Source organism: Vidua macroura, chromosome 11 (genome assembly GCF_024509145.1).
Source record: "Vidua macroura isolate BioBank_ID:100142 chromosome 11, ASM2450914v1, whole genome shotgun sequence".
In the NCBI taxonomy this organism is placed as follows: domain Eukaryota; kingdom Metazoa; phylum Chordata; class Aves; order Passeriformes; family Viduidae; genus Vidua; species Vidua macroura.
This window is the reverse complement of record NC_071581.1, coordinates 2,481,141-2,509,138: the sequence shown is the minus strand read 5'-3', so window position 1 is coordinate 2,509,138 and position 27,998 is coordinate 2,481,141. Positions and strand designations below refer to the sequence as shown.

Sequence of the window (27,998 nt, the reverse complement as noted above, 5' to 3'; positions counted from 1 at the left end):
CGCGCGCGGACGGGCAGGGCGGGGCGGGGTCCTCGCGGCCCGGTGAGGTCACTCTTTGTGGCGGCGGCTCCAAGATGGCGCCGGTGCTGGCGGAGAAGAAGCTGCTGGGGCCGGACGGGCCCGGCGGGGCCGAGCTGCCCGGCGAGGAGGACGAGGGACAGAACCTCTGGTGAGCGTCCGCGGCCGCCCGGGCCCTGCACGGCGGGGCGAGCCCGGGCTCCGCCGGGCTGGAGCGGAGCGTGGGCCCTCGGCCGGTCGGGGCCGCGCTCAGGCCCCGCGGGCGGCGGCGGCGGGGCCGGCGGGCAGCGCCGGGGGGTCCGGGGGTGCGTGACGGGAGCCCCGCGGGCGCAGGAACGGGAGAACGGGGGTAGGAAGGGTTCGGGGCCCGGGACCGCGGCTCTGCGGGACATCCGCGGGGCCGGCTGCGGCAAAGGCGATCTCGTGTGTTTTCGGCTTTTATTTCTAAAGAACGCTTAAAAAAAATACCTGTAATGGCAGAAAGGCGTATATCGAATACAGCAATCGATTGTGATGAGAGTTAGTTGAAGAGTAATGTTCTGCAGTATTGCGGCCTCTTACAAAAGGAGGAGAACTTAAAATGCCATTCTATGGTTTAGAAATCATAAAAGCTCTTCTGTAGAAGGTGGCATGCTTGTGGTGGTTCAGAGTGCAGTGGGCCTGTGGCTGTGACAGCCCTGCTCGGGCACAGCCCGCATGTGCCGGCTGTTGGGTGCGGATGTGCTGAGCTCATGGTGCTGTCACAGCCGGCTCGCTCCGTGCCGCGGGGTAACGCGGCCGCTCTGCTGCTTCCCCAGGTCCTCCATCCTCAGCGAAGTCTCTACACGGTCCAGATCTAAATTGCCATCGGGCAAGAATATTCTTGTTTTTGGTAAGTAACACACACAACCAGTTGGGTGTTGGTTTGTTGCTTTTTTATTTGTAGAAACAAAGTGTTTTTCAAACACCGATTGGAGCAAACTGACACATGGGTTCGTTACAGTTGGGTTATGTAATTTGATTTGTGATCTTGTCTTGTGCTTATGGATTTACTTTCTCTTTGATTTCCACTGTTAGATTTATAGCCTATTTTAAGTAATAATAAAGAATAAGATAGTTCTTCATTCTTATTGTTCTGGTATAAGCCATTAGATTTAGCTGAAATATTTGATAGAGAACAGCAGAGATTCAGAAGTGTACAAGGATGTTTCTCATTAATTAAGCAAGTTGTGAAAAAATCTTTTCTATGAAGTCAAATGTAATTCTGAAGGTGTCTTTTTTTCCTCTACAAACTTACTGGCAGGTGATGATGGTTCAGGCAAAACCACACTCATGGCTAAAATACAGGGAGCGGAGCATGGCAAGAAAGGAAGAGGATTGGAATACTTGTATCTGAATATTCATGATGAAGACAGAGATGGTAAGTTCGTTTCAAATGCAATCTCTAATTAATTAGCTGCCGTGCTGTTTTAATAATTGTGGTTTGATGAGTGTGTTCTGGGCTACACCCCAGCAGCTGGTTCAGCATGGCGCTGGGAGTTTTGGGTGCTGGTTGTCCATTTCTGTGGAGGGGAAGGTTTCACAGTCAATGTCTGTTCTCCCTCTTGCCCTTCTGAGAGTCTGACCTGTGCCTGGGGCAGGGCAGCTCTGGGGATCCCTTCTGGGCCAGGGAAGATCCCTTTGCTGATGGTGACTTTGTAGCAGCAGCAGTGGCGTTCCTGTGGCTACTTTGTGACTAGAGAAAGGGAGGGATGCATCCATAAGAATTTCACGCTCAGCGTGGATTTCTGGGCACAGGGTGTTTCTCATAGGGGCTGTATGTGGGATTTTGGTTAGCTATAACAGATGTTTTGCTTTAGTTGACTGAGTGAAGAACGGAACTTAAAGTTGGAATTGGTGTTTCCTTTTCTCAAGTTGGAGCTGATCTCTTTGCCCCTTGTCTTTTTGTTGCTGCTGCTGATCTCATGTCTCTCCTGCATGGAGCGATATTATGCCAAGAGACCATTTAAAATTATCAGATTACTTTCGGGAAGGTTTGGGACAGGAGGAGAGGGGAGTGAGTTTGTTATCTTTGCTCCTAAATGTGCCTCTGCTGATCTCATTTTGGGCAAGCTGCTTGACCTCCTTGGGTTGGTTTGTCTTTAAAAATGGGGAATGTAAGTCTTCTTATTTGTGACTTCCTTTAGAGCTCAGAAGAGGGAAGCAGTGCTGGTGGTTCATCCCTGTTCCTGGGAACAAGCAGACCAGGAAGATCCTATAATGATATTTTGAAACTGGAGATGCACTGAAGGCTTGCAGGAGTGATTAAGTGCCATATGTGACTGGTGGTTATGGAGATTGGGCCACGTGGCAGGAAGCTGCCTTTGGATACTAAGTTAGGCACAATGAAAGGATGAGTACATTGTCATATCTTCCAGGGGCCTCCTTGCAGTTCCTAAAAATCTTTGGGCTGTAATTTTAAATGCTCCTTTAGGTTCTGGGTATAAGTGCTTTTCCACCATGCACAATCTGCTTTAGTTCTGCATAAAAACTTCAGGGTGGAAAAAGCCCCTATGATTAGGAGGGCTGAGACAGCCTGTGTCAGGCCTCTTGCAGCTTCAAAGGAGATGCTATTACAAGCAGAAAAATGTTGGCTGTGCTATTTTTCTTGGTGTTATCTATCAAACATCAAATACATCCCTACAATGGAAATATTTTGGGGCTATTCCTGACTGGCTGAAAGTGATAAGTATTTGAAGTGATTAGGAGAGGCTTGTCATAATAACTCAGGCAGCACTAGCAGGAAAAAAAAGAGATATTTTTGACTGACTACAGGCTCAGCTGGCCAATTGAGGTCTTCATGCAACCTCTAATGGGTATGTTAGGAGCTAATAATACGTGCCTTTTCCCTTTCTGTCTCATTAGTGTCATCCGCAAGCAAAATAAATAGCAAAGTGGGTCAGGACCTCCCAGCAGGCAGAGTTAACGCTCTTTCTTCTCTAGGACAGGTTTGGATTTGGTTTTTAAACTCTCTGTGCTTCAGATGAGTGTATGCTCATATCCAGATTGAGGAACAAAGGCTTTATAATTGGCCCACAATTCTGGAAGCCATAAAGAACCTCAGGGTAGGCATTCAGGAGCTCAGGAGTAGATGAATGGTTCTGAGGGTCTCTGCTTTTTATTAGACTCCAACCTAGCCAAGACCGGATCACAAGGATTTCCAGGGGTGCCAGATCAACACTGGTAACTGAAACTCTGCAGTGGAGGGAGATGATCTCAGTTTCTTTCCCAGGTGATAGAAGATTTATTTGCTCTCTTAGTCTTATTCTTCTTCATTTCAGATAAGTTTACTCTGTCAAGGAGAAATATTTTCCTCATAATGCTGAGTCATTCATTATCTACTTCCCACTTCCCCCTGGAAACCTTAAGGAAAATCTGTGTTGTTTCCTGTGTCGTGGTCTACCCTCCCCGTTCCTCTTTAAGGGATGTTTTAACCTGGCTGCTCCTACATCTAAAGTAGAATTTTTCTGGATTGTTGGATGCAATCTTGGTTTACAGTTACTTTCCTCCTTAAGATCAGCTCAGCAATTAAATTGTTCTTTTCAGTTTGTAGGAAAGTCCAGGAAGCATCTCTGCCTTGCAGGCCCCCTGTGGCTCACAGAGGTGCCCATGGACTGTTTGGTTTTCCCTGTCCCCTGCTGGTTTCTTGGCAGCTGGAGGCACATGGGCACTGTGCTGTGTCCAGCTGCTCCAGCTCTTCCAGGTGTCACTGCTCAGTGTGACATGTGGGTTTTGGTTCCCAGGGCTCAGGGTACTTAGATTCTAAGTCTGCTACTGAATCTCTGTCTGAAAAGTCTCTTTCCTAGGGAAAAGATACCTTTTTATTTTAAAGTTATATTTTATCACTACCCCAAATGCTGCCTAGGCCAAGGCTTTTTTGCTCATGAAGAGGTTTGGAGAGACCTGAGAAGCAATCCTGGGAGAGAGAGGATTCTCCTAAATCTCCACCTACATTATCCTTAGAGCATATGGCTGTTCCTGTGTACATGACACCATAGTTCATCTGGATGAAAGCATTTATAGCACTGCCTGCCTGCAAATTTAGCTTTGAATATTAACTGATCTTGGAGCTCAGGCCCCAGAGTCCTCCATTAGTGGAATTTCTCAGGGAGTGTGGCAAGTTTTAGTTTTTTGCCTGTCTTTATGATGAACAGATGTTTTTTCTCTACTGGTTATTCTGCTTTTGAGGACTGAGAATCTGAATTCATAGGAGGTAGAAGAGAAGCTGTGCATGATTTTCCTAAAGGATCTGTGTTTCCAGAGTAACTTTCAGAGGCCCTTGCAGGGCCAGGGCAGGGTTACAGTGGGGATGTAGTGCAGACCAGGGAGCCAGACTGCATGGCCTGCTCTGTGTTGTGTGTGTCAGCTGGAGCCACAAGCACCACTGGGACATTTCTCACCTCGCCTGTACCCAACGTGCAGGGAAGAGGAGCCATTCTGGGGTTGCATTCTTACTTGTAACAAAACAAAGCAGTCTTGGGTTTTGCCTCAGATTTGGACTGGCCTCAGTCATATCATATGCATATTCCAGCTGAACTGGTTGTTCCAGGTTGAGCCAAGTCTTGCTGCTGCACTAGTTTCTAATGAGAAGATTCTTTTTTTTTTTTTTTTTTTTTTTTGGTTAAGATCTTTAAAGTGGTTCTCTTGAATGTTTTCTTTTTTGCTTCTCTTCCCAGCTTGAGCAAGGGATATCTAATTGCCACTGATATCTTTTGAATAGATGCAGATGTAGTTGCAGTTCACAGAATCAACCATGTGCAATAAAATTCATCAAAGCTGGAAAATCTTTTTCAGGACTAAAGGGATAATGGAATATTGACAGGATTTAGAGATGTGATTTTAGCAGCTTTTGTAATAGTCTGTGATAAGTAGCTCCTGCTTTTCCAACAGGACCTGGTAATTGTTTGCTCTGTTTTTGTATTTTGTGTCATGGCCAGTAAGAAGGGCCCAGTTAACATTCATTACTAAGTAGGAGCTTGATGTGATGCTGACAAAGCTGAATTTACCACCAAGTCCTTGCCAAATTGTGAGCATCCAGTGCTGTATTTTTAAGTGTGTTTTATGTTTTAGCAAATGTAAATCACAAGACATTCCACTGTCCTGTTAGAAAGGAGGAAAACCATTCCTTTTCATACAATGTTACTTTTTTTTTTTTTTTTTGCTAGAGTACATTTTAATGTGAGTGCAAGGCTTCCAGGCTTCCTAGCAGATTGATTTTGAGTGGTAGTTCCAGCTGCGTTCTAGTACCACCTGTATTCTAGTTCAGTCTGCATTCTACAGGATAAGGAAAAATTAAATCCTTAAGGGGAGCAAAGGTGCATAGCAAACAAAACAATTTTAACCTTAGATATTGGCTTTAAAACATGACTTAGAAGCAGTGAATTTGGATATTATTAATTTTTCTAACTTGCCAAGGTGTGAAAGTCTTTTCTGCAGAGTATTGCCCACGGGAGAATCCATCAGTGGTGAGGAGAGCTGTAAGCTTGTATAAAGTATGGGTAGATTTGCATTAGGTTTTCAAAACTTCCATTCATGCTCCAAGGAGACTGTTGTACATACACACAGTCCCTGTCTATTAATAACCTTTAGCTCATAGAAAACTCACAGGGTTTTTATTTACTGGGAGGCTGCTGCTTTAGGGCATGTACATAGGATGTTTCTAGAATGCAGAGAGTCCTGCACAGGTATTTCATTGACTGTTGTGTAATAGCAAACATGTAAATGTGTTCATATTGTGTCCTACCTTGCTCTCTGTTTTTCCAGACTTTTCCTAGACCTTCCCTCTGTCCTCAGAGGTCTTTGGGAGCTCTAGAATCAGACTTGCAGTGCCGTGGGAATCCCTGTGTTGCCAGTGATTGGTGTCCTGAGCAGGGTGAGGGAGGGGAACAGGGCTGGGTTCAGCTCAGCCATTTCTGAGCTCTACAGGGCTTACCCTCACTGATCACTGGAGAGTGAATCGAGGGGTGCAGCTGGCAGTGACAGGAGCTGTAAGTTCACAGCGTGGCTGTTGGCCTGTTTGTGTGATGGCTGATGATGGAATGTCTTAGGCCAGCCCAACAGAACTTGCAACAAATGCTAAACGTAGACTGCCACATACAGCACCTTGATGAGGTGTCTGAAACTGGGCTGCTCAGTAGTTGTGTCCAAGGCCTGATTAAACAGGTAGGATGTATTTAACTGTCATCTTTTCTTCTTCCAGATTTCTTAGCTAAGCTTTTGCCTTTTTCTGCAGTCAGGAGGGGTGGATTCCTTCCCAGAATAAAGTTATGATAGCCATAGTAACTGGATTTATTTTGCGAAGCTGAAAGATTCAGGACACGGAAGTACAGTGAGGCAGAGTAATTATGAAGCTCAGTAGCTCCTTTGAAAATCTGGGTTCTGCAGTGGCTGGTTTGCAGATCTGTGTGTTTCAGAAGTGGCATATTGTGTATGTAGTGCAAGAGAGACTCACTGTTCCCTCTGGATAGCTGTAGTAAAGTAAGGAATACTTAATACTTAGGGAGAGGTACTAGGAAGAGTCTAGAAGGTAGAAACAATGGAGTTGTTCTTCTTCAGCAGGAAGTTCTGAGGATAATCTGCGCTCTCTCTCTCTTTCTCTTTCTCTCGCTCTCTCTTTTCTTTTTTCTATTTTTTTTTATTTGAAATAATTGGTTGTTCATGGTACCTGATACATAATTAATTTCTGGAGGAAACTCCTTTTTCAGTTCTTATACTCTTGCCAAGAGTTCAGTTTTGGGGTAAAATGCCAGCTGTCTGATCCAGCCTATCCCCCTATACTCTGCCTTGCATTCCAACTAAACATCCTGCCACTATCAAAAACACTTGTGGGACAAACACAAAAGCTGCAATACCAGGTCATTTCCCCAGTGTTCATTTGGTCAGGAGGCTGCAGAAGGAACCGGTGTTAAGTCAGTGTGAGTTAAGAGCAGGTGGCACAACCTTGTTGGGAAGGTGGGAAGTTCATCCTGTATTTGCTCCTCCCACTCCTGTGCTAGAAACTTAAGCTGCTTATTGCTGGTATCTTGTTTGCAGCTTATTTCTGCTGGGAGGTTTCTTGAGTGTGTGAAACCAGCTTATGTGTCTGGGAGACACCAAGGGCAGCGTTCATCCCCTGCTGGGCTGGGGCAGGGCCACCCCTTTGGGCCTGCACTTACATATCCCCTGTGTTCTGGGTTCACTGTGAGTGTTTCTAATGCAGGAATGTTGTGCAGCGATTAAAAACTGTCCTGACAGCTGTCCTGGGTAAAAGCTCAAGAACAGAAATTCTCTTTTTAAAGGAAAATATTCTGGACCCAGAAATGAAAGCATTTCTGACTAATATAGGCATTTACACGTGAACCCATCTTATAAACAAGCTGGCAAAGTGTGCTGGTAGCTCCTTCCACTGAGCACTGATGCTCTCACCTGGTCATTCCCAGCCTGGCAAAGCAAACCCTGGCATCTGCTGGCTTCCAACTGTGCCCTTTCCTTTCAGATCACACTCGCTGCAACGTCTGGATCCTGGATGGAGACTTGTACCACAAAGGGCTGCTGAAGTTCGCAGTTTCTGCTGAATCCCTGCAAGACACCATCGTGGTCTTTGTTGCAGATATGTCTAGACCTTGGACTGTTATGGAGTCTTTACAGAAATGGGCCAGTGTTTTGCAAGAACACATTGATAAGATGAAAATTCCTCCGGAAGAGATGAGGCACATGGAGCAGAAATGTAAGTCTTTGTGCATCCATACGTTGCTGTTGGTTTTTTAATTAGCTCTCACAACATTTGATGTATTTCTTTGAGTCAGTGTTTTGAGAATGGGTTGGATAAAAATTACTCTTAAGTTGTGATTGCAACACTAATTCAAATATACTGTGTTAGGCTTTAAAACAACTCTTCTAGTTTTGCTGTGCTGAGAAAACATCAGGTGAATTATTGGTCTAGATCCTGGGCAATAATGAGATATTGATAATTTGATTTTTAAAAAGGGCAATTTGAAAAAATAACTCAATAAAATGACAAATTCAGTTTTTAAAAGATGGTGACAAAGTTCAGTGATGAAGTGAGATGTCTAGTTTGCTGTGATATCTCAGCCAGGTCCCATTCCCATACTGTGGTTGTCTTACAGAAAGTCTCTCTGCCCTTGTTTTTCTGGTGGCTCAGAACTGGTTCTGGTTTCTGTGAACCTGGTGCAGCTAATTGTGTCTCACTACATCCATTCCTACCCTGTGACTTTAAGAATGTTGTATAAATTAACCTTCTTTCCTGGTATATCCATGGCAGGATGGAATCTAGCACTGGCAGGCAGTCATTGTTGCAGTATTGGATCCTGCAGTGCTTTCCTAAAGTATCATTGAATGCTTCTTAAGATTTTTTTTTTTTCCTGTTTTCATATTGAATTACTCCAAAATAAATTCCTTCAGGGGAAAAGACCTTAGCAACTTCTAGTCCTTTCAGATGAAGTAGATTCAGACTGATCCTTTGTGCTTGCTGCTTTTGCTCCGGGCTGGTGGCTCTCTGTGCTGGAGTGTGGAACCCTTGCAGATATGATCTGGTAGGTTCCTGAGCTACCTATAGGGAACAGTGTGATCTGTTTGACCTGTGAGCACTCAGGTGTATTAGTATAGCTGATAATCCTTTCTGAATGTTAAATATTATGTTCCCAGAAGCCTTGTGACTACAGCATACCAGCTGCAGCTTAAACTTAATAATCAAAACCACCTGGGTTGGATCATCAAGTTACATTTAAACAAAAAGTAAAATATGAGAGTTTTTAGGGGAAAACAACGTGCATCAGAGATTTTTTGGGAATGGGAAATGGAAAGGCAGTTCTAGTATCAAAATCCAGTACTTCACCCAATTTTCACATTTGTGAGACACAGCAAATGTTATGGCAATCTAAATAAAGGGCAAGTTTGTGCACTTAAATTTTCCTTTTGAAAAGAGAAGCTTTTCAGCCTTCCCTTCACAGTGCACTCTGTGAAGGAGCTATGGCAAAGCTCAAGTGCCCTGTCTGAGGTACTTAGAAGGCTTTCCAATAGCAGTATCTTAGAGAATTCTAAATTAAAGTATCATGGGAACTCCTGCTTTGTTCTGAGCTCTCCTGGAGTCAAGGGAAGAGGAGATGGGAGAGGGGCTGAGTTCCCCCATGTCTGGCTCCAGGGCCATCCCCTGGCTCAGCTGTGGCACACAGGGCCCTGATATCTTCAAATTTCCATCTCCTGTTCTCAGGCCTTGTGCAGGACCCTTGTGTCACCTGGACACATCTCTGGCTTCTTGCAGACTTTCCCTAGGGCCAGCTCTGTGCTCAGAACTTTGGCCACCATGTCCTGTAATTCTCTTAGCAGCCTGTGCTGAGGAAAGGCCCATTGTAACTGTGTCAGGGTAATGCACTGGCCAGGGTAAAGCACACGTGCCTGGTGACTGCCTTAGGACTGCTGCCCATCCTAAAGCTACACAGCAAAGCTCTCCTTACTGAAGTCCTGCTGCCTGTGCCTAACTCCTGGGTTAGGCTGCCACTTAGAAAATGAAGTCACTGGCTTGCAACAGCCCAAATATGTAAAAGCCGGGATAATAAAGTTCACATGAGGGCAGTTGAAACATAGAAATGAAGCGCAGAGTGATGGGATGTGCTGAATATAAGCTCCCTGCAGCATAAGACCACATGGATGGATGTGTTTCCTGACTTCTCCTGCAGAGTATTCCCCTCCTGCTCCTCCATCCTAAGCTGAATGTCCACAGTGCTTTCCCTGGCTGTCACACTCAGCACCAGGAACCTTGGGGAAACACTGCCCAGTCCTGCCCCACTGGCTTCCACTGGAAGTACTGCAAGGTTGTTCCTTCTCCATTGCCAAGGTCCTAAGGGTTTCCAGAGATGCCTTTGTTAGCTCACCCTTGTCAGTGCAGCTGGACTTTGGACTGCTTGTCTCTGCTGGCAGGGTTTGGGAGGCCTTTCTGCACCCAGCCCTTGCTGCTGTGTTTGCTGGTTGAGATTCTGACTCTTGGCTTGCCTGGCTGGGTGAGAAACTTCCCTTTGGAGTTAAAGAGCTTCCAGAGTGGGCAGCAGGACACACATGGAAGCCACAGGCTGCCTTCTTGGGAATGTACCCAGAGCATTGCCTGCCTACACTCACTCCATCACTGAGCTGCTCTGGGGGTTCCTTGCTAAGAGCTTGGCTAATGTGAAGTCAGGTACATAATGTCAACTATGTCCATTTAATTCAGGCTCCATTGTGATTATTCATTATTTGAATAACAAACATTTGAATAATTATTTCAGGGATGTTGCCTCCCTTTTTAAGACAGCCGAGCAGATAAGGTGGCTGTCAGGAGTCAAGAACTGCAGAAAGGAGGTGCACTGGTAAAATGGCAATTACACCAATGACCTCTGGGGTGTTTGAAGCTAAAGAATTGAAACACAGTAACATGTTTTTGCAAATTGTGTACTGTCCCATTCAAGCTGAATTAGTTGCAGATTGTCTACCTTTTTGCTTTTCTGATTTGACATAGAGCTGAAAGATTTCTTAAGCTAAAAGATTAAAAAAATAGTTTATCCAAATATCTTCTGTCTAGGAATTCTTTTCACAAGACTGAAATTTTTAATGATCAATAAAGATAGGGCACCAAAAAAGCTAAAAGTGATTGTGAAACTTGAAAGAATGTAAATATGAAATGATTGTCTCAGAAAAATATTCTTCATTTTCCTCATTCTGCTGTTAGGGCCTTTGGGATTTATCCATTTAAGTTGTAACATTTGCCTGCATTTCCAAATTGCAGTTAAAGAGCACTCCAAACCTGAGCAGATTACTGTGGCTGGAACAACCAAACCTAATAACTGAGAATTGCTGTCTCAGTGGTGCTTCCAGTCAATGCATATCCTGAGTGATGCAGCAGTTTTTGATAGGGTTACCTTGCAGTGCCTCATGTGACTAACAGCAACAAAACAGTTTGCTGGAACCTCTCTTTCATTTGCTGTGTTTAATGCAAAACTCTAAAGAGCCACAAGTTTGGTAGATAAGTCATCACTCTGTAGTGGAGGTGTGATTTTAATGGCACATCATCACCTGGTAAGAATTATTTAAACATAATAGGCCATTCTGAATACTCAACCTTAGTGATGGGTGGCAGAATATTACAGATTTCCAAAGGAACTGTTGTTTTTCTCGCTTCCTATTTTATGTGCATCATCTTAGGAGTATTTCCTGTTGAAAAACCTTAAATCAAAGTAATTTTCACCACTTCTTAATAAAGAAAGGAGTTGTTTTCCATACCATATAGATGATGATTCCTCAATTAGACCTGTGGGGAGGAGACAATATTCATAGCTCATTAGAAAAAAAGGATGAATGAAAAATTTCATGAGCTGTTTGGATGTACAACTTTATATCCTTTATATATGGATACTTTATATCCATTAGAAGCCTGAGAATGAAGCTCAAATGAGACATAGCTCTGTAAGAAAAAATAGGAAATTGCTGTGTGTCAAATAAATGTTTTAACTGCAATAAGCTGCTTTATTACTTTGTGGGAGTGCAGTTTGTTCATCGGGGCATCTGACAGTGCCGGGGGTCTAGGTTCACTTGGATTTCTTAGGACTAAATTTTGAAGGGAATGGGGGTTGAGTGGAAGCCTGGAGCAGTGTTGAAGAGCCTGTTGCTGTCGGGCAGTTCCACTTGTTCCTGAGTTCAGGTGGTGTCTGTGTGCTCAGGGTGCTGTAGTCAGAGGGTCTTGCTCTGGCTGGTACCTTCTGTAACTCAGCAGTTGTTTGTTCAGGGCTGCCCTGTTGCCCCAGCGTTGTGTCCCATTGCTCCATGTCTGGCAGGGGTTAATGCCAGGCCAGGTGCATCCCTGGGAATCCACACAGAGCTCAGCTCCACACGGAAAGGTTTTCTCCCTCTGTGTGTGAGGTGTGGCCTTGGTGCTGCTGCTGGGTCCTGCTGACTCCTGGGGCAATGAGGGGCTGGGAGTTGTGGCTCTCTGGGATTGTGCCCTTCATTCCCATTCAGCAGAAATTCATGAGGATGAAACCATTAGACTTCTGAAATTTCCACGTTGCATTTGCTCTTATTTACATTTGTAAAATTCTTAGAGCATCTTGTATTTTCTCATGTTGTGGAGTGTTACTCTTTTTGGGAGAGGCCTTTTTTCCCCAAATTTGAAGGCGTTTATGCTCAGTAAAGAAAAGATTGTTTTGCAAAACTCAGGAAAGGAATCCTGTCTGATTATAATGCTGTGGTAAATTGAGAGCTGTATTGTCAAATAGTCTTTTCTGTGTGATTAAGTCAGAGAGACTCATCTGAACCATTGTGGGAGATGCAGATGCTGTTCTTTAAACTACTCTAATACACTTGGCCTCAATAGTAAATAGTAATGGGAAAGCTAATAAAGGAAAGAGGTACTTCAAAAAACTCCTTTTCTAGTTAAATGTTTTTGGTGAGATAATAAACACGTGGAATGTGCAGAATATATGATGGAATTTTGATTTGCTGTAGCTGACTAAGAAACAGTCCTGGAGAAAGCATCCTTTGGAGCGCTGCTGTTTCTTCTCCACAAGAAGGCACTGCCTCCCCACGTTAAAAGCAACTGCATTTCGTTTCAATTTGTTTGTATTTCCTTTCACTCTAGCATATATTGAATTGGTGATTGGAAGTCTTATGGTCTATATTTAGTTTGGGGATTTTAGGATTTTCTCTGGAATGGAGCTCTCTTCTTTTCCACAAGAATCACACAATTTTATATTTCAACTAAACATTGTAGATTGTGCAGCTTTAAACAGAAGAGTTTTCTGATCTGTTCTTCTTTCCACACACCCATACCACTGCAGGAATGGTTCCTGTTTTGAAAAGGTACCATGACTTCTTTTTGCAAGGCTTGTATAAGAAACTTCCCTGAGGTTTTACCACTTCCTAAAGCTCAGGAGGCTCATTGCAGTTCCTTCCCTGGTTCAGAGGGTGTTCTGAGCAGCCTCTCTGTATGGCTGGGCTGGAGATTGGTGGCTTTTCCAAGGAGTTTTCCTCACTGTCTCTACAGTCACTCTGCTCCCACACTGTTTCTAAAATGAAGGAGCCTTTGTGGGGGCAGATCATGGAGTTTGTTTGGCTCTTTCCGTGAGAGTTCCTTATGGCTGAGTGAGGAGGAGAGCCCAGGGCCTCGGGGCAGTGTGTGCCTGGAGCAGCCACATCCAGGACACAGATTTAGCTGGTCTGTGGCTTTTGTCTTGAACAAAAGACATTAAAGTGTAGATTGCAGCCCAGATTTGATAAAGCATGTGTGGGCTCACAGTGCTTTTCCAAAATGGCCTTAATACTAATCCTTAGGTGCTTCAGTATTGGATAGTATTCGGGATTATTGGACCACCCACTGTTGCCATAAAATTAAAATACTGAAAACATAAAAAGCATTGAGTTTCCTCTGGACCCCACTGTAGTTTTCCAGAATACAAGTGAGTATCTTCAGGTAGCCTGCAGATGCCCTTGAATCTGTGTTTATGCAGGTAGGTTTTAATATTTATAGCATTGGATGCCTGCAACAGAAAGGTAGAGTAATAGGAACTAAAATAATTGTTTGTAAGAAAAAGTGGTTGTTTCAGGTTGGTGTTTTCTGTGTACTTTTACATTTTCACAGTGCTTTCTTCCACAATAGGTACAAATTGCAGGGTATAGGCTGTGTTGCTAAACCACATCTATGTTTTCTGTTGTCAACTGCCCTACAATGAAATGTTCAGGAATATGCATTTTTGCAGATAATTGTGATTATTTATAACGGCTCCAGATCCCACTTGATTTAGCTTCCTGTAAGTTTTGATGGAGGAGTGTTGTGGTGTTGGAAAGGGCAACAAGGCTTAACTTGCATTCAGTTCTCATGTAGTATAAAAATTTAAAAAAAACCCTTGAGATTTCTAGTTAGTTGTAGATTAATTATGATTTTAAAAGAACTAGTTCCTTTGTTGTAGCCTAAGAATTTCTCTCTTTTAATAGTTATAAAGGAGTTTCAGGAGTATGTAGAGCCTGAAGAAGGTTACCAAGGATCGCCACAGAGGAGAGGCCCCTCATCTGGCCAGGAGGATGAACATGTTTCCCTTCCCCTCGGAGACAACGTGCTGACTCACAACCTGGGCATTCCCGTGCTCGTGGTGTGCACAAAAGTGAGGCTCTGCTTCTCTTTGCTGCTATGCGTGGGCTTCTCTGTTAAAGGCATGCTTTCTGCAGACAGGCAAAATGAACTCTGGATTAACAGTGGAGGGATTTGTTCTACAAGTGAGCTTCTGCCATCGACATCAATTTTTACTTTGATGGAATAGTAATAACCTTATCAATTATATGTTAATTACTTTAGCGTTTGATTTATCAATGCTATTTTAGAACCAGAGACTCAAATGTGATGGGAGTGTGTAAGATAAGGGAAGGTGTTTTAAGATGTGCTGGGATTAAATTCCTGGGTTTTTCTGGCTTGTTTTCCTGCCTCTCCCAGTGTGATGCAGTGAGTGTCCTGGAGAAGGAGCACGACTACAGGGAAGAACACTTTGACTTCATTCAGTCACACATCCGCAGATTCTGCTTACAGTGTATCCTTTTCTGTGCTCAGGAGATTGCCTCTAATCTGGAAGCAAGAAGAGATGTTTTCATGTTGAATTACACATAACATTCATCCAAGAAATTGCTCTGCAAGATTGCTTGGTATTTAGTTATTGGTTAGAGTATGTGCTACACGTACCTAGCCTTAGGTAAGTATGTATAGCATTTGTTTTTTTGAAAAAGTTGACAGGTGTATAAAATATTTTATAGTTTTTAAATTGTGCATGGGACTTGGACCTTTTGTTCCTTTACAAAGCATTGGCCTTACATTTTGTGAAGTGTTCTTTCTTCAGAATTTGCAATTTCCATGTAAGCCTGAGATCGCATGTGTGTATTAAGTTTTTGACTTTTTCCAAGTGAAGTAGGATGCAGTTTCCATGTGAGCCTGGGAGGATGGATAACTTTTGTGTATGTCAAAAAAAAGTGCCACGAGCCTTGCCCTGTTATATCCCTTCCAGCCCTGCATACTAAATGTCTCTAGTTCTGCCTTGAACTACTGCTCAAGGATAAGTCTAGTAGCTATAAATCTATTAACTCCTGTTTTGAAATTCTTATTATAATTTAGAAACTGTATATTGCCTAATTTTCCTTAACTAGAAGCCCAGATGGGGCTGCCTTGATTTATACATCAGTTAAGGAGGAGAAGAACCTTGACCTGTTGTATAAGTACATTGTACATAAAACCTACGGTTTCCAGTTTACCACGCCTGCCTTAGTGGTAGAGAAGGATGCAGTTTTTATGTGAGTCACTGGGACAAGCAGCACAGTGTCAGAGGGGTTTTTATTTAGCACTGCACTGCATGTAACATGGATATAAAAGTAAATTGAATGGTATGTTGTTCAAAAGCTTAGTATGCAAGTCTTGCGGAATCCCAAATTTAAACAGCAACTTAGTGCATATTACTTGACTATACCACTCCAGTTTTTGTATCCTTGGAATTTAGCTGAGAAATAGGGCTGATCTGTAGGGAAATTGCCTTATTTAAGTAGAGGGCAGTAAATAAATGTTCTCAATAAATGTTGTTTGCAGAAAAATCAAAAGCTTTATTTCTTTACAGACCTGCTGGTTGGGACAATGAGAAGAAAATTGCCATTTTACATGAAAACTTCACAACAGTAAAACCAGAAGATGCGTATGAGGACTTCATTGTAAAACCTCCTGTCAGAAAGGTAAAAAGGGGTTATTTCTTTCTGTACCACAAAAAATAAGTAGAGTTTGCTTGAATGGCTGCTAAGGACTATTAATATTGAAGAACTCCAAATGTAAATGTAACCTTTTTTTTTAATCTAAATATGTGAAACGTCAGGCTTTCATTTATTAGTTATTTAAAATACTGCAAGCAAACCCAGAAACCATTCACCTTATTGAATGAAAGGCAGTCCAGGAATAGCTATTTTACATTTACTATTTTTGCATGCATGGGGCAGAAACACACCCAGAAAATGGAGGATTCTCTTGTAGGACATTTCCATTTGTACTCACATGGCTTTGAGATTGCCATGTGAAGGCAAAGCAAGATCATCTCAGTTTGTTGAAGAGATGCTGATGAGATCAATATCCAAACTTAAGAGGAATGTGGCTACTTACCAAGTGCTCATCTCTGTAGGACAGTGCTGGCATCACTGTTCATCTGCTCCAATATTTTTTTATTTTACAGTATTTTTTAATGGCAACTTCTTTAATGGTACTATTATTTTAAATGTGAAAGAACAGTTTAAAAAAAAGTGAACAATAGTCTTAAAGATTTGCCCTTCTCTCTTCCCTTTTGATCACCAAAGCATAAAAACCAGTTATGGTAATTTCAGTTTTTACTTATAACAACAAAATGTTTTGTTCAACAGTTAGTCCATGATAAAGAGCTGGCAGCAGAAGATGAGCAAGTATTTCTTATGAAGCAGCAGGTAAGAATGGAAAAATGAAAATAAGTCCTTACTATGTAAGATTTCACTTTAATTTCTCCCTTGTTATTGCCTTTAGTTTTTCATTCCTCATTTAAATCACCAGGTAGTTGTTTCTCAGCTTTGCAAATTCAGATGTAATTGTGAAGTAAGACTTTATTCTAACAAATGCAAGTAGGAAATATGGTCACTTAACTTGGCAAGTTGAAGGGAAGATATGCTGAAAACAGAAAGAAGGTACATGGAGAAGAGGAAGAAGAGACTTTGTATTTCACCACAAAGTTGTACTGATCTGTGAAATAGAAATACTTTTAAAACCTAACATCTGAGCATTGCAGTTTCCTTACAACCAGAGGCTTGAAAGACTTCAATATGTCAAATTTGGCTATGATGTAACTTGTTATTTTCTTTATTACTCTATAGTTTTAAAAATATTACAATACTTCCCTATCAAGGTGATTATAAATGTCCTGGTGGTTACAGACTGGGGTGTCTGTGGTTCTGGCTTTGAGTTCTGCACTGGCTGTGTGAGACAAAGGCCCAAAGCTTATTTACTCCTTGCAGTCAGTTCTCTAGAGGCAGAGTGGGGAAGTATGGAAATATCAAAGAAGAATCCTGTAAATATCAAGAAAACGATCAAGTAAATTTATGGTTACTCAGCTTCACTGTATTTTATTCCTCTGTATTCTTTGAAATATATTTAATATGCTTAATCTGTTGTTTTTGCAGTCATTCCTTGCCAAACAGCCAGCAACGCCTACAAGAGCATCAGTAAGTAGATCCAAGGAAAAGAGTAGGAGGTGTTTTGTTTCTTTCAAGGGAAAAGGGAATGATTCTAACCTGCAGAGGTCCATTTTTTATATTTAAATGTAGCCTATATAATATCCTCAAATTGCAGAAAGGAAATAAATAATGAAAATAAATAATAAAATGTTGCTTATGAATTCACTGTGGAAATACTGGATTATTGAACTGAAAATTTCCTGCAGTGATTCAGCCTTTCCTGTAGTAGAGGCACATCCCCAAAATAACGGATGTTTTGGGTGCTTGTTTGTTTTATTTCTCCAGTGTGCCCATAGAAAGGCTGAAAAAATATATGATGTTAAACTTGTTTAATGTAACTACTCCTGTGAAATTCTTCTCTGATTTGTGTGATTTGGACTTTTAAAGGAATCTCCTGCAAGAGGCCCTGCAGGATCCCCAAGGACTCAAGGCAGAGCTGGTCCCGCCAATGTACCCAGTGCCTCACCAATCACATCAGTTAAGAAACCAGATCCAAATATTAAAAGTATGAATGAGCATTTTACTGTTCTATCATATGTTATTTCCCTTAATGTGAATCCTCTTCTGTAGAAAGATTTGGGTATTTATTCACTAATTGTATAGTTAGTTTAATAACAGAAATGCATTTATGATACAACTTTGGATTGATTTTTTTCTTTTGTGGTCATTTGTGTGACTTGGAATAGAGTTCTGTCTATTCCAGCAGTAAGACAGAGGTCAAATGCATCCTGATTTCCTCAAATTGCCTCAATACATTTATTCTGCATCAGGTGGATTATTAGGGTGGAGACTTCTCTAAACTACAAAGAGTTTTATGCTTCATATCACTTAGTCTGGAATCCACAGCAAACCCTGTTCCATTAAGCCCTCTCTGGAATGTCATTTGCTTAGCAGATGGAGTCACTTGGAAATGAGATCTTTCCCTGAGATGCAGCTCCATGGTATTGAGGGGTTTCTTTCCCTTCTGGGCATTAAGAAGGTCTGCAGGGCCAGTGTTGTTTTTGTTGTGCACTGTAGGGCCATGCCTCACTTCCAGAGGGTAAAATGCCCTTCTGGGTCCTGTCTCATTGCTGAATTGCCAAGTTTTGATTTGTTAAAAGCAGTGTGGCATGAAAGGCTGTACTAGAACATCTGTGCAGGTTGCTAATGGTCTTATCAGTCTTTGAATTTCATGTCTGTACTTAATACTGTGCTCTTGGCTTTTACATTTATTAAAAACTTTAAAATGTACAAATATTTAGATTAACATTTCATTACACCCCCCCAATCATTCCAGAAAAGCAGGAATGTGCATTCAGCTATCTCTGCCTATGCCAAGGTATGCAAAGGACTGGGGTATTCAAACTGAACAAGGACAAGACTTTCTCAGAGCTGAGTTTTTTTCCTTGATTGGCAAGAGATTTATATGCATGTGAAAATAAGTTATAATTTACGAGCTCTCAGCGTTCAAAACATATTTGTTTTTTTCTTTAGATAATGCTGCAAGTGAAGGTGTCTTGGCTAGTTTCTTTAACAGTCTCTTGAGCAAAAAGACTGGCTCTCCTGGGAGTCCTGGTGCTGGAGGAGTGCAAAGCACAGCCAAGAAATCAGGTATTGGCCTTGTTATTGCAGCTTGCTTTTAATAGTTTATATGGCTCCTTGGTCCCTGGGTGTGTCTCTTACACTGGTGAGGAAAGTGACAGACCTTGACAGATGACAGTACCAAAATGTCTTTAAAAGAAGAACTAAACTACTGCAACATCACATCTCCAGGGCTTCTGTTAAATTCTGTTAATTCTTAGAGTGATGTTGTACTGCTGGGATTTCAGTGACACTTGAGTCTTGATCCTATGCTGAAAGTGCTGATTTATTTTTCAACTTCAGAATTCCTTCCTTTCTTTTCTTGATACTTTGCTGTTGCGAAGGAGATGCAGTTTTTTGGGTTTGGGCTGGAGTTAGCAGTGAAACTATTGAAATCTCCCCGGAGTTCAAGCTGAAATGAATCTCTGCTTGTGACAGCTTGAAGTTGTTCACTCTTTAATTATTTAGTATTTTATTGCGATCCAACACAGCTGGTAACACTGACAAATGGGTGCCTTCTGTGTGTGTGCTGTGAGTGCACTGTGGGAAATCCTTGCTGATAAATAATGCAGCAGTTCAGTGAAAATGAAAGAAACCTGTCAGAGTGGTTGGTACCTACCCAGACCTTGGTGCTGCAAAATGCATTGTCCTCCTGACAGATGGAATTTACTGCTTTCTTTGACTGTTTCTGTTCAATACTAGCATTCCCATCACACTGAATGTTCAGGAGCTTTCCTTCCAGAATTCTTTTACTATTAAATTATTGATCGATACACTACTTCTGATCCCAAGCTTGTGCAATCTTGTGGGTGTTAAATGGTGATGCCAAACCCACAGTTCCTCATATTGAGAGGGGAAGTTAAGGCCCAGACATTCTGAACTGGAGATGAGAAATATCTGCTCCCAGCCACGCTGATGGTTCTGTCAATCAGAGAGCCAAGGCAGTTGGAGTCTGGGTATTTTTTAATTTAATTTTAACTATGAAGGTTTATATATGACGTCTCATGTTCTAAAAGCTCAAAAATGCCTAGGATTGGATTTACAGCAAATCAGGTGTGATTTTTGTGTGTTTTGTTTCAGCATGATGAATCCTGTAAATTTGTCTTTATTAAATTTAATTATTATGAAGATAACAAAAGGGATTTGTATTATATATTATTTCCATAATCATATTGTTTCCGTGTTATAAAAGCACTGAACTAATTCTTTCATAATCCAGAATGCCCTCTTCACTTAAACACTGAAAGATGTCCCCTGCTTCATCAAATGCAGCCTCATGTTTTATTCACAAAGTCAAAGTAACTTTTATAGAAATAGAACTGGAAATATTTTTAGGTGTTATTTCATCCATGCTTTCTATCTGAAGCGAAGTCAGGTAGAACGTGAGTAGTGATTAAAAATCAAACAGACTCAGAAATAAAAGCTGTAATGTCACCTTTCCAGGAAGCCTATTCCAGTACTTAATTTCTCAGTTACTTTTTTCCCTTGCCCAGTGTTTCTGAATCCCAGTACTCTTGGTCTTGTTTGGGTGGCAGCGGAGCTCAGTGTAGCCCCTTTGTGTTTGCAGCAGTGTTTGGGTTTGAAAGCTGTTCTCCTTTGCCTGTGACTTGTGTGTGGCCTGCAAGAACAGACTTGTGTGCAGGCCATGTTGTTTGGCTGTGACAGTTCTGTCCCCCTGGCACTCTGCTCACCCCGTTTGCTTTGTGCTCAGAAACAGCTGGAGGTGACAGACATGGCACTGCCTGCCCTAGGAAGGGGGGAGTTGTTCTGTGCTACAGATGTGTTCTGTTCACATCTCTCAGGGGGACATGGGATTGATTTCATCTGTGTGACACTGAGCAGGATTTTTTAATAACAATTCAACCTGTTTAATACAGTTTCTGCCTCTTGGTAGGAGGGTTTCTAGTCTGTATCAAATTCAGTGTCTCAAAAGCTTGTGTGTTTGCTTAGTCATTGTTTTCCATTCTATCATCATGCATGGTAATCTATGTAAATAACTTTTTCCTCAATCCTATCTTTCCAAATCCTTTGTTGTCTCTTCAGGCACACTTACCTACATATCTACTCTTTTCAACAGTGGGACAGGGTAGATTGCTGAATAAAAGTACTGATCAGTGCTATGGATAACTAATGAGTAATTTTATGAATTAAAATCCATTAATTTTTTCTGAAATATCAAGGCTTTTTTTTTTTTATTTCTGTGAAGGTGATGTGAGATGTGATATTGACCACTTCTCCCTTCTTCACAAGACTGTTATCCTTTCATAGAAATGTGGGTGGCTTGGCAGAACTTGTCAGGACAGACCCTGTTGGTTCTTGGGCTTGTAGGCTGTTCTAAGTGCCTAAAACATAACTGCATTTTCTGGAAAAACTGCTAAACTAGTCTGTAATGGGCTTTCATTCTTCTAGAACATTCTGTGCCTTCCAGGACTTTTCAAAGATAACAAGCTTTTTTTGCCTTTTTTTTTTCCCTTGTGTCAGCATTAACTTCTAATTGGAATAGATAATTTCTATTGTAAAGACAATATAATTGTCTCTGTAATTTCTATATAATTGTCTCTATAATTGTCTTCTATAATTTCTAATGTAGAGACAGCAATCATACATCCTTCCTTACCTTCTTTGATTTTGATAGACTAAATTAGACAAGTTCTCTTCTGGCCTCCTTCTAGAGGCTGAGCTCTGTTTTCCCCACTAGTTTCTTGATTAGTTCCCATCATTGCCTTATTCTTGTCCTGAACAAGAATGATCAGAATATTTTACTGAGCTCCAGCAGTTCCCTTTCTTGGGTGGAAGTGCTTCTCCTGAATGATCTCAAGGTTGGCTTTTCTTGGCTACATTGAGTTGGCAGCTCCTATTCCTTTCCTGGCTTTGGTAGCAGAACAGTTGGCTTTCACTCACAGGAGAAGGTGCCTGTTCTTGTCACCTGCTGTGCTCACATCTAATGTGAACCAGTGTAAGATTAAACTGTGCTGAGAAGATAAGGGCTCCTCATGCTGCTCCCTGAAAAGCTCTTGTTGGGTTTGTGAGGTACCTGGTGCTGGTGAGACCAGAAGAGATGACCTGTTCCTTTGTGAAAGAGTTGAGCAAAACATCTTGGAGAAAGCATTATTTCCAGCAGCATCCTCTGTGCAAGTGAATGTGCTAAAATTATCTTTGTAAGCATTTCAAATGTCTAAACTGTTTAAAGAGCCTGGTGTTTTCAGAAGGTTGATGACAAAAATATTTATCTTTAAGGAGACCATCTGTTTCTCTCATAGCTAGGAATAGCCTGGGGTTGAAATGTTGAGATTCTGTCCCAGGATGAGAGTTGTGGATATTCTCAGCTCAGTCAGAGAGAAAGAGAAAGGTTTTCTAACCAGGCAAGAGCCTGGGAAGCAGTTGGGAAAGAATGTAAATAATTCTCTAATCTATCTTGTTATTCACATTGTTTATAGATATGTTCTGCTACTGTGTGTCATTCACTGCACACCAATGGTGTGAGATGTTTTTACTCTACGACCAATGAAATTAGTCTTATCAATGTTCTCTATATATAGAGCGGTGCATTTGAAATAAAGGAGAGTTCATTCTCTTTGCCTTCTAATCTGGAGTTCTCTGTTCACATCCTGCTCAGCGGTGTCAGAGAGTGACATTGTGGGTCTCAACAGTACTGGTCAGCCTCATTGATGGATTGGTTTCTACTGTGACAATTCTTACCTGAGAAAAATCTCTCTTCTGGGCAGTGTCATGTCCATTTTTCTTGCTGTGCAGTGCTTCTTGTTTGCCTTTGTTTCTGGACTCTATTTGATGTCTAGACCGTGATATTTCAAAAAACTTCAATTGGTTATTTCTGTGGTGGATTATTTTTCTACATCTGAACTTCTATAGTCATACAGTTATTCCATTTATATTCACAAGAAGATTCTTGCAAATTCTAAAGCTGCCTTTCCTCTCTATTCCTGTACAGAGGATAAAGAACTCAGGTTCCCTGCTCTCACTCTCATCTAGCAAGCGGAATTAATTGTACAGAACTAGGGGCATGTAATTGTCCAGAATACCTCTCACTGAATGAGGCCATCACTCCTCAACAAATTTGTAGGGAAACTGAAAGAAAGTGTCACTCTCACTCATACTTGAGGGGAAACTCTTATTTTTGTAAAAACAGCTCCCTGTATTTCTTCTTCTTTGGAAGGTGCTCCCCATGGTGGTAAAGGGGAGTGTGTTCCCCTGCACTGTGAGAGTTTTTCCTGTCCACATGAGGTATTTGCAGGACACTGCTTGGGGTTATTTTGGAGCCCTAAGAAGCCAGTTCATCCAGCACAAAAAACAAAGTCATAGTTTTTGTTTAGATCTGCTCTTGTTTAAGTGAAGATTTTGTGTGGCATTTATTGTTTTTGGGTTTAGGCTTTTTAAACTCCCAGGTGCCATTAGTCTACACGTGAAGTGTTTTGTATTTTAAGTTCTGTTACAGTACATTAATTAATGTACTAACTCCTAAATTTTGCTTAAATACTTCTACTTTGAGTAGATGCTGTGTAGAGTGCTGTGGCTTGTGACTAGTGCTTAGGTCTAAAACCTTCCTAGTGATTAAAGGTAACTTTTTAACTTGGTTATGTCTTTGTACTTTGGAAAAAAACACTTGAATCTCTACCAGTCAAATCTTGCCTTCTTAATGTTTTCAGCATGTACCCTGGAAAAAATCCACAAAATATTTCACACACATTTGAGCTGGAAAACAGATGCTTGTTAAATTCTTTGGCTATGTAAGGAAGCTGTACATGGTTATATAATATACTTTTTGTCTAAAAATGTAGCTTTTTAATCTTAAATGCTTGTATGAGCCATGCATTAGGATATATTGTTCCAGTTTTGGTGATGAATTTGTCTGTGGGTTTATAATTTTCAGAAACACTGAAGTAAGCTGATGGTTCAGTTAGGGAATTGTTAAAAAGTTCTGAGTCTAATATAGAAATGTAAGATATGCCTTTCCATGAAATACTTCAGCGTGTCTGGTTCCAATTGAAGAAGTGCTTTGAAATGCCTGCTTGGAGATATTACATGAGTATGCAATTCCTGTCCCCTTTTTAAGGGAAGCGTTGGCTGTAGATACGAGAGTTCTTCCTGTTACTTGTTTCATTTTCAAATGCAGTGGGTACAAGTGCAACCAAATAAATGGGATTTCTTTTTTTAGCAGGTGTCCTACATACCTTGTGCTTAAAAGTTGGGTTTAAATAAAGTCCTTGCTATCAATGCCAATAATAGAATTGTGTATAGTTGATTTTTACGGAAGATTCTAAATATAGTTATTTTTAAATGTTGCTATAAACATATCACTGGTGCTGGTGTGCTTTTTCCTGCTGTGTAGTTCAGCTTTTCATCTCTTTAAAGTGAATCAAACCTGAGTATCAGATTTACACAAAAAATACCCTGCATTGTGCGAGGCTCTGTAGCCTTTGGCAGGTGGCAAAATAATGAGAAATAAATAATATATTGTCATCTAAAGGTGATTTATTGAACACTTGTGCTTCTTGGTTAAAACATTTCACTGAAACTCAATTGCTTTGTGTTCTTTTTCTCTCCAGGACAAAAGACAGTTTTGGCAAATGCTCAGGAGGAGCTGGACAGGATCACTCGCAAGCCTGACCCCATGGTAACAACAAACTCTCCTCCAACAGAGAACGAAGCTTGATGGGCAGAACAATGCTGATGTAAATGACCAAATAACTATGTATAGTGATCTGATAAGACCAGGATTTTTCTGCTATGGCAGATGCTATCAGTTTTCTCGGGGCAGGGGGAATGAGCTTACTACATCATTGCCTTGTCCCAGTAAAAAGTGCACATTCAGGAAGTTTGCATATAAAATCCCTCTGTATAAGATAACCATTTAGAGTTTATATAGGGCAATTCTTTTGGTTTGGAGGTAAAACAGGTGCAGCTGCATTTCCTGTTGTGAAGAACACAGAGAAGCAAAATGGAGAATTCTCTTAAAAGTACTACTGACTGCACACAAGGCAAGGAAGAGAACTGAAACCCTCTTTCAGAGTTTCTGGAATTGGCTACTTGTATGTTTGCAATACATTATATTCTTGGAGTGGTGGTGGTGGAACAGCATTAACTGGGGGAAAGACGCCGAGGTGGGGAATGGAGCCCTAAAAGGGGAAACGGATTTGGGACAGCAAGAAACCAGAATGTTGGATTGACTGGAGAGGAGCAATGTTGTCAAATCCTGTGTTTCACAGGGGGTAAATAGTCACTGTTTTTAAAAGACTACTTTACATTGGAGAATTCCAGGCCAAACACTAAGAACCATGGGAATTTATTCTTGTTATAAATCTTGTTTTAGTTTTTAAAGAAGTCTTAAGAGTGTGGATGCCCTTTCTGGTGTAGCTGACAAAGGGAGAAACTAAACTTGTTTAGCTCCAAGTGCCTGGCACAGTATGTGATGTGTCTTTAGAAGGTGCTTGAACTTATTGTGCACTGTAGTACAAACAGTCACTGTTTGGTTTTATTTGAAAAACAGTAGTTTTGGCAATTTGTATTTAATTTTAAATCCTGTTTTCTGATAGCTTCTGCCTTTTTTATGCCAAGAGGCTGGCCTATGAAGAATGGTGGGTGACGGATCATTTTCCCATAATGAAATGTGCTACAGAACACTCTCAGTATTTTTCTTTCTTACTTTTTTCTAACTAAATATTAGCTACCAAGCTAAAATGGATTCCTGCCTTACACCTATGGAGGTTTTTAAAAAAAACTTTCAAGGCCCTAGTTCCAACCACATCTGCTGCAGGTGCAGCCAACTCCAAATTCTGAAGGTAACCTAAAAAGTATGAATGTGTACACAATGGACATCCTGAAGAAGTTGTTTTGTGTTTTCTTTCATGTAGCATTTCATTTGGAAAGATGGGTTGTGGTTGTCCCTGTTGCTCTAAGGGAGCCCTGTCCATGGTCACATAAACCCTCATTCTATACAAACAAACACAGCTGCAGTGGTTACTGAAATGGCACTTTGATTTTATACATGGTATGCTTGTTTTACATGGACACACTACCAGAAATTAAAAATACCAAGCATATTCTGTGCTCTTAATGCTGAAGGGATAAACCACAATTTGAATTATACAGAGTTTACTTTTTATTGATATGAACTTGTTGTACTAAATCCGATGTTTGGATATTACTTCCCTAATATATATTGCTACTTAAAGATACAGAATTAGACTGACCACTAACACAGTGCTGGGTGTTAACTCCTATGTTACAGCAAGAGGCTGTTCGTGTAAGTCTGTCTAGACATTTAGAAAGCTAAGAGTATTTACTTGCCTCTTTGACAAACATTATCATGAGTATGTTACTTGTGCCAGTTGTTTTTTTTGGTTTTTTTTTTTAATACTCTTATTTTTTTCTTTTCTTTTCTTTTTTTTTTTTTTTTTTTTTTTTTACTTTTTTAAGAAATGGTATGACCTGAAGTTATACAGTTGTCTAGATAACAGACTAAGACTGTGGCTGGCTGATGGTGATGTGGATGCACTTTCTGGTGTAATGGGTGCCAGTTGCAAGTTACCACACCAGAAGTAATTACACACTGTCCTCCTGACACTAAGAAGTGAGATTGGAGACTAAACCATCAAAAATTGGACAGGAAAACTGAGGCGTGTGATTGTAATGGCATAGTTTGAAAACCTCAGTCTGAAACTGCCTTTTTTGTCATGTAACCTGATAAGCACTTTTCTAGCAATATGGCTAAAACTTACAGTTTAAGTATTTTCCAGATGTATAAAAATGTTGAGTATACTAAAATGGATCAAAACTGTTACTGTGTGATAACTTACCAGCTTTGAAGAAAGACAAAACAGGGACAGATTTCCAGTTTCTAATTGCAAGTGAATGCTCCTAGTTTACTGAAGAGAGGTGTAAGTAATGTAGCATCCTGTGGGTGCCAAAGCCTGCTGGCTTTGGTGAGCTGCACAGTTGTTATTCTGGTGTCTTCAAGCATTGGAACCAAAGGCCAAATGCAAACAGCCTTTACATTTTCAAGTGAAACTTCATTTTATTTGCAGATACACTTGTATGGTAGACTGTTTAAACTATTATATGCCTATATTTATATGCATTATAGTGACTGCATCTACTGTTCATGTTTAAACTAAGAAAACAAAAGATGAAAGCATTCAACTTGAAGCAAATAGAAAACTTTAAAGATTGGCCCTCCATAAAAATGCTGTGGTTATGCTGCTTGATTTTAAGTTTGCACTTTTTTTATTGGCATTTTAAAAAAACCAACTGTTTAAACTGAACAGAATTTTGTATTTTATTTAATTTAACTACGTTGAAAGTGACTGCTCTGTACATCGTGAACTTAACAATATACATGCTGTAAATGAAAGTTCACTGTCCTGTATACTAAGTTTATTGGTTTTTCTTCCAACTTAACAATTAGGACTGCAAATGTATGAAACAAACCTTAGTCCACTTGTATGGCTTTAACCAGGTGCAGTATGCAGTCATGTGGAACCTTGCTTTCTAGTGCTGGCAAAACGAGGACGTCTTTAACCACTGGCTTCAATAAACATGAATCCAGACTGCTTTCTGCTGTGCTTTTGTCTGGGAGATGCCCTCCTGGAGCTGTTTGTGTGGGAGCAAGGTGTGGGTGAGCTCTGTGAGCAGGAGGAGCAGGTTGGCTGTGAGTTGTGTCCCTGAGTTAGTGACAGCTGCCAGGCAGGGGCTTGGCCCAGCCCCTGCCAGTGCCAGTCCTCTGGAGCTGGGATCTGTGTCCTGTGCCAGTAGCAGAGCTGTGCTTGTGGCAGCTCACAGCACTACTGCTTTGGTACAAAATCATGTATTTCATGGGGCTGGGGAGACAGCTGTGTGCTTCACCAGGTGTACTTTGTGGAATACTGTTCCCAAGCGCAGCACTGATCCTGAATTAGCAGGATTCAAATCCAGGCTATGGGAAGTTGAAGGAGTGAATTGCTGGAGTGTTGAAAATTCCTCTTCTCTGCCAATAATCAAGTGTTCTCACTTGGCTGGGTGTAAGAAGAGCTTCCCAGTAAGCACAGAAGGAGTGGGCATTTAATTAGGATTCTGCTGCTTGTTTTCATTGTTTTTTTCATTTCATATAAACTGGATGCCTCTGTTCCCTTGCACAGATTAAAGCTCTAGGTATGAATGTTGAGTCACCCTGCCTC

At 41.2% G+C, this 27,998-nt stretch overlaps 1 protein-coding gene across 1 annotated transcript; it reads left to right on the top strand.

Annotated features, from left to right (window-relative positions):
* The first annotated feature begins 39 nt into the window (after positions 1-39).
* On the top strand, positions 40-27,396 carry DYNC1LI2 (dynein cytoplasmic 1 light intermediate chain 2). The gene is made up of 13 exons (XM_053987729.1): positions 40-169; positions 816-889; positions 1,301-1,417; positions 7,511-7,741; positions 13,990-14,156; positions 14,483-14,576; positions 15,192-15,327; positions 15,645-15,756; positions 16,429-16,488; positions 17,215-17,256; positions 17,656-17,773; positions 18,742-18,858; positions 24,393-27,396. Exons 1-13 carry the CDS (start codon positions 75-77, stop codon positions 24,497-24,499), a joined length of 1,470 nt encoding a protein of 489 aa, XP_053843704.1. The 5' UTR covers positions 40-74; the 3' UTR covers positions 24,500-27,396.
* The last annotated feature ends 602 nt before the right edge of the window (positions 27,397-27,998 follow it).

What these genes read in the sequence shown, in the direction of transcription:
- DYNC1LI2 (XM_053987729.1), top strand. Translation starts at nt 75, where the DNA reads ATGGCGCCGGTGCTGGCGGAGAAGAAGCTGCTGGGGCCGGACGGGCCC. An exon ending in TCATGATGAAGACAGAGATG is followed by an intron (nt 1,418 to 7,510) that starts GTAAGTTCGTTT and finishes CTTTCCTTTCAG; the next exon opens with ATCACACTCGCTGCAACGTC. An exon ending in TGCTCGTGGTGTGCACAAAA is followed by an intron (nt 14,157 to 14,482) that starts GTGAGGCTCTGC and finishes TGCCTCTCCCAG; the next exon opens with TGTGATGCAGTGAGTGTCCT.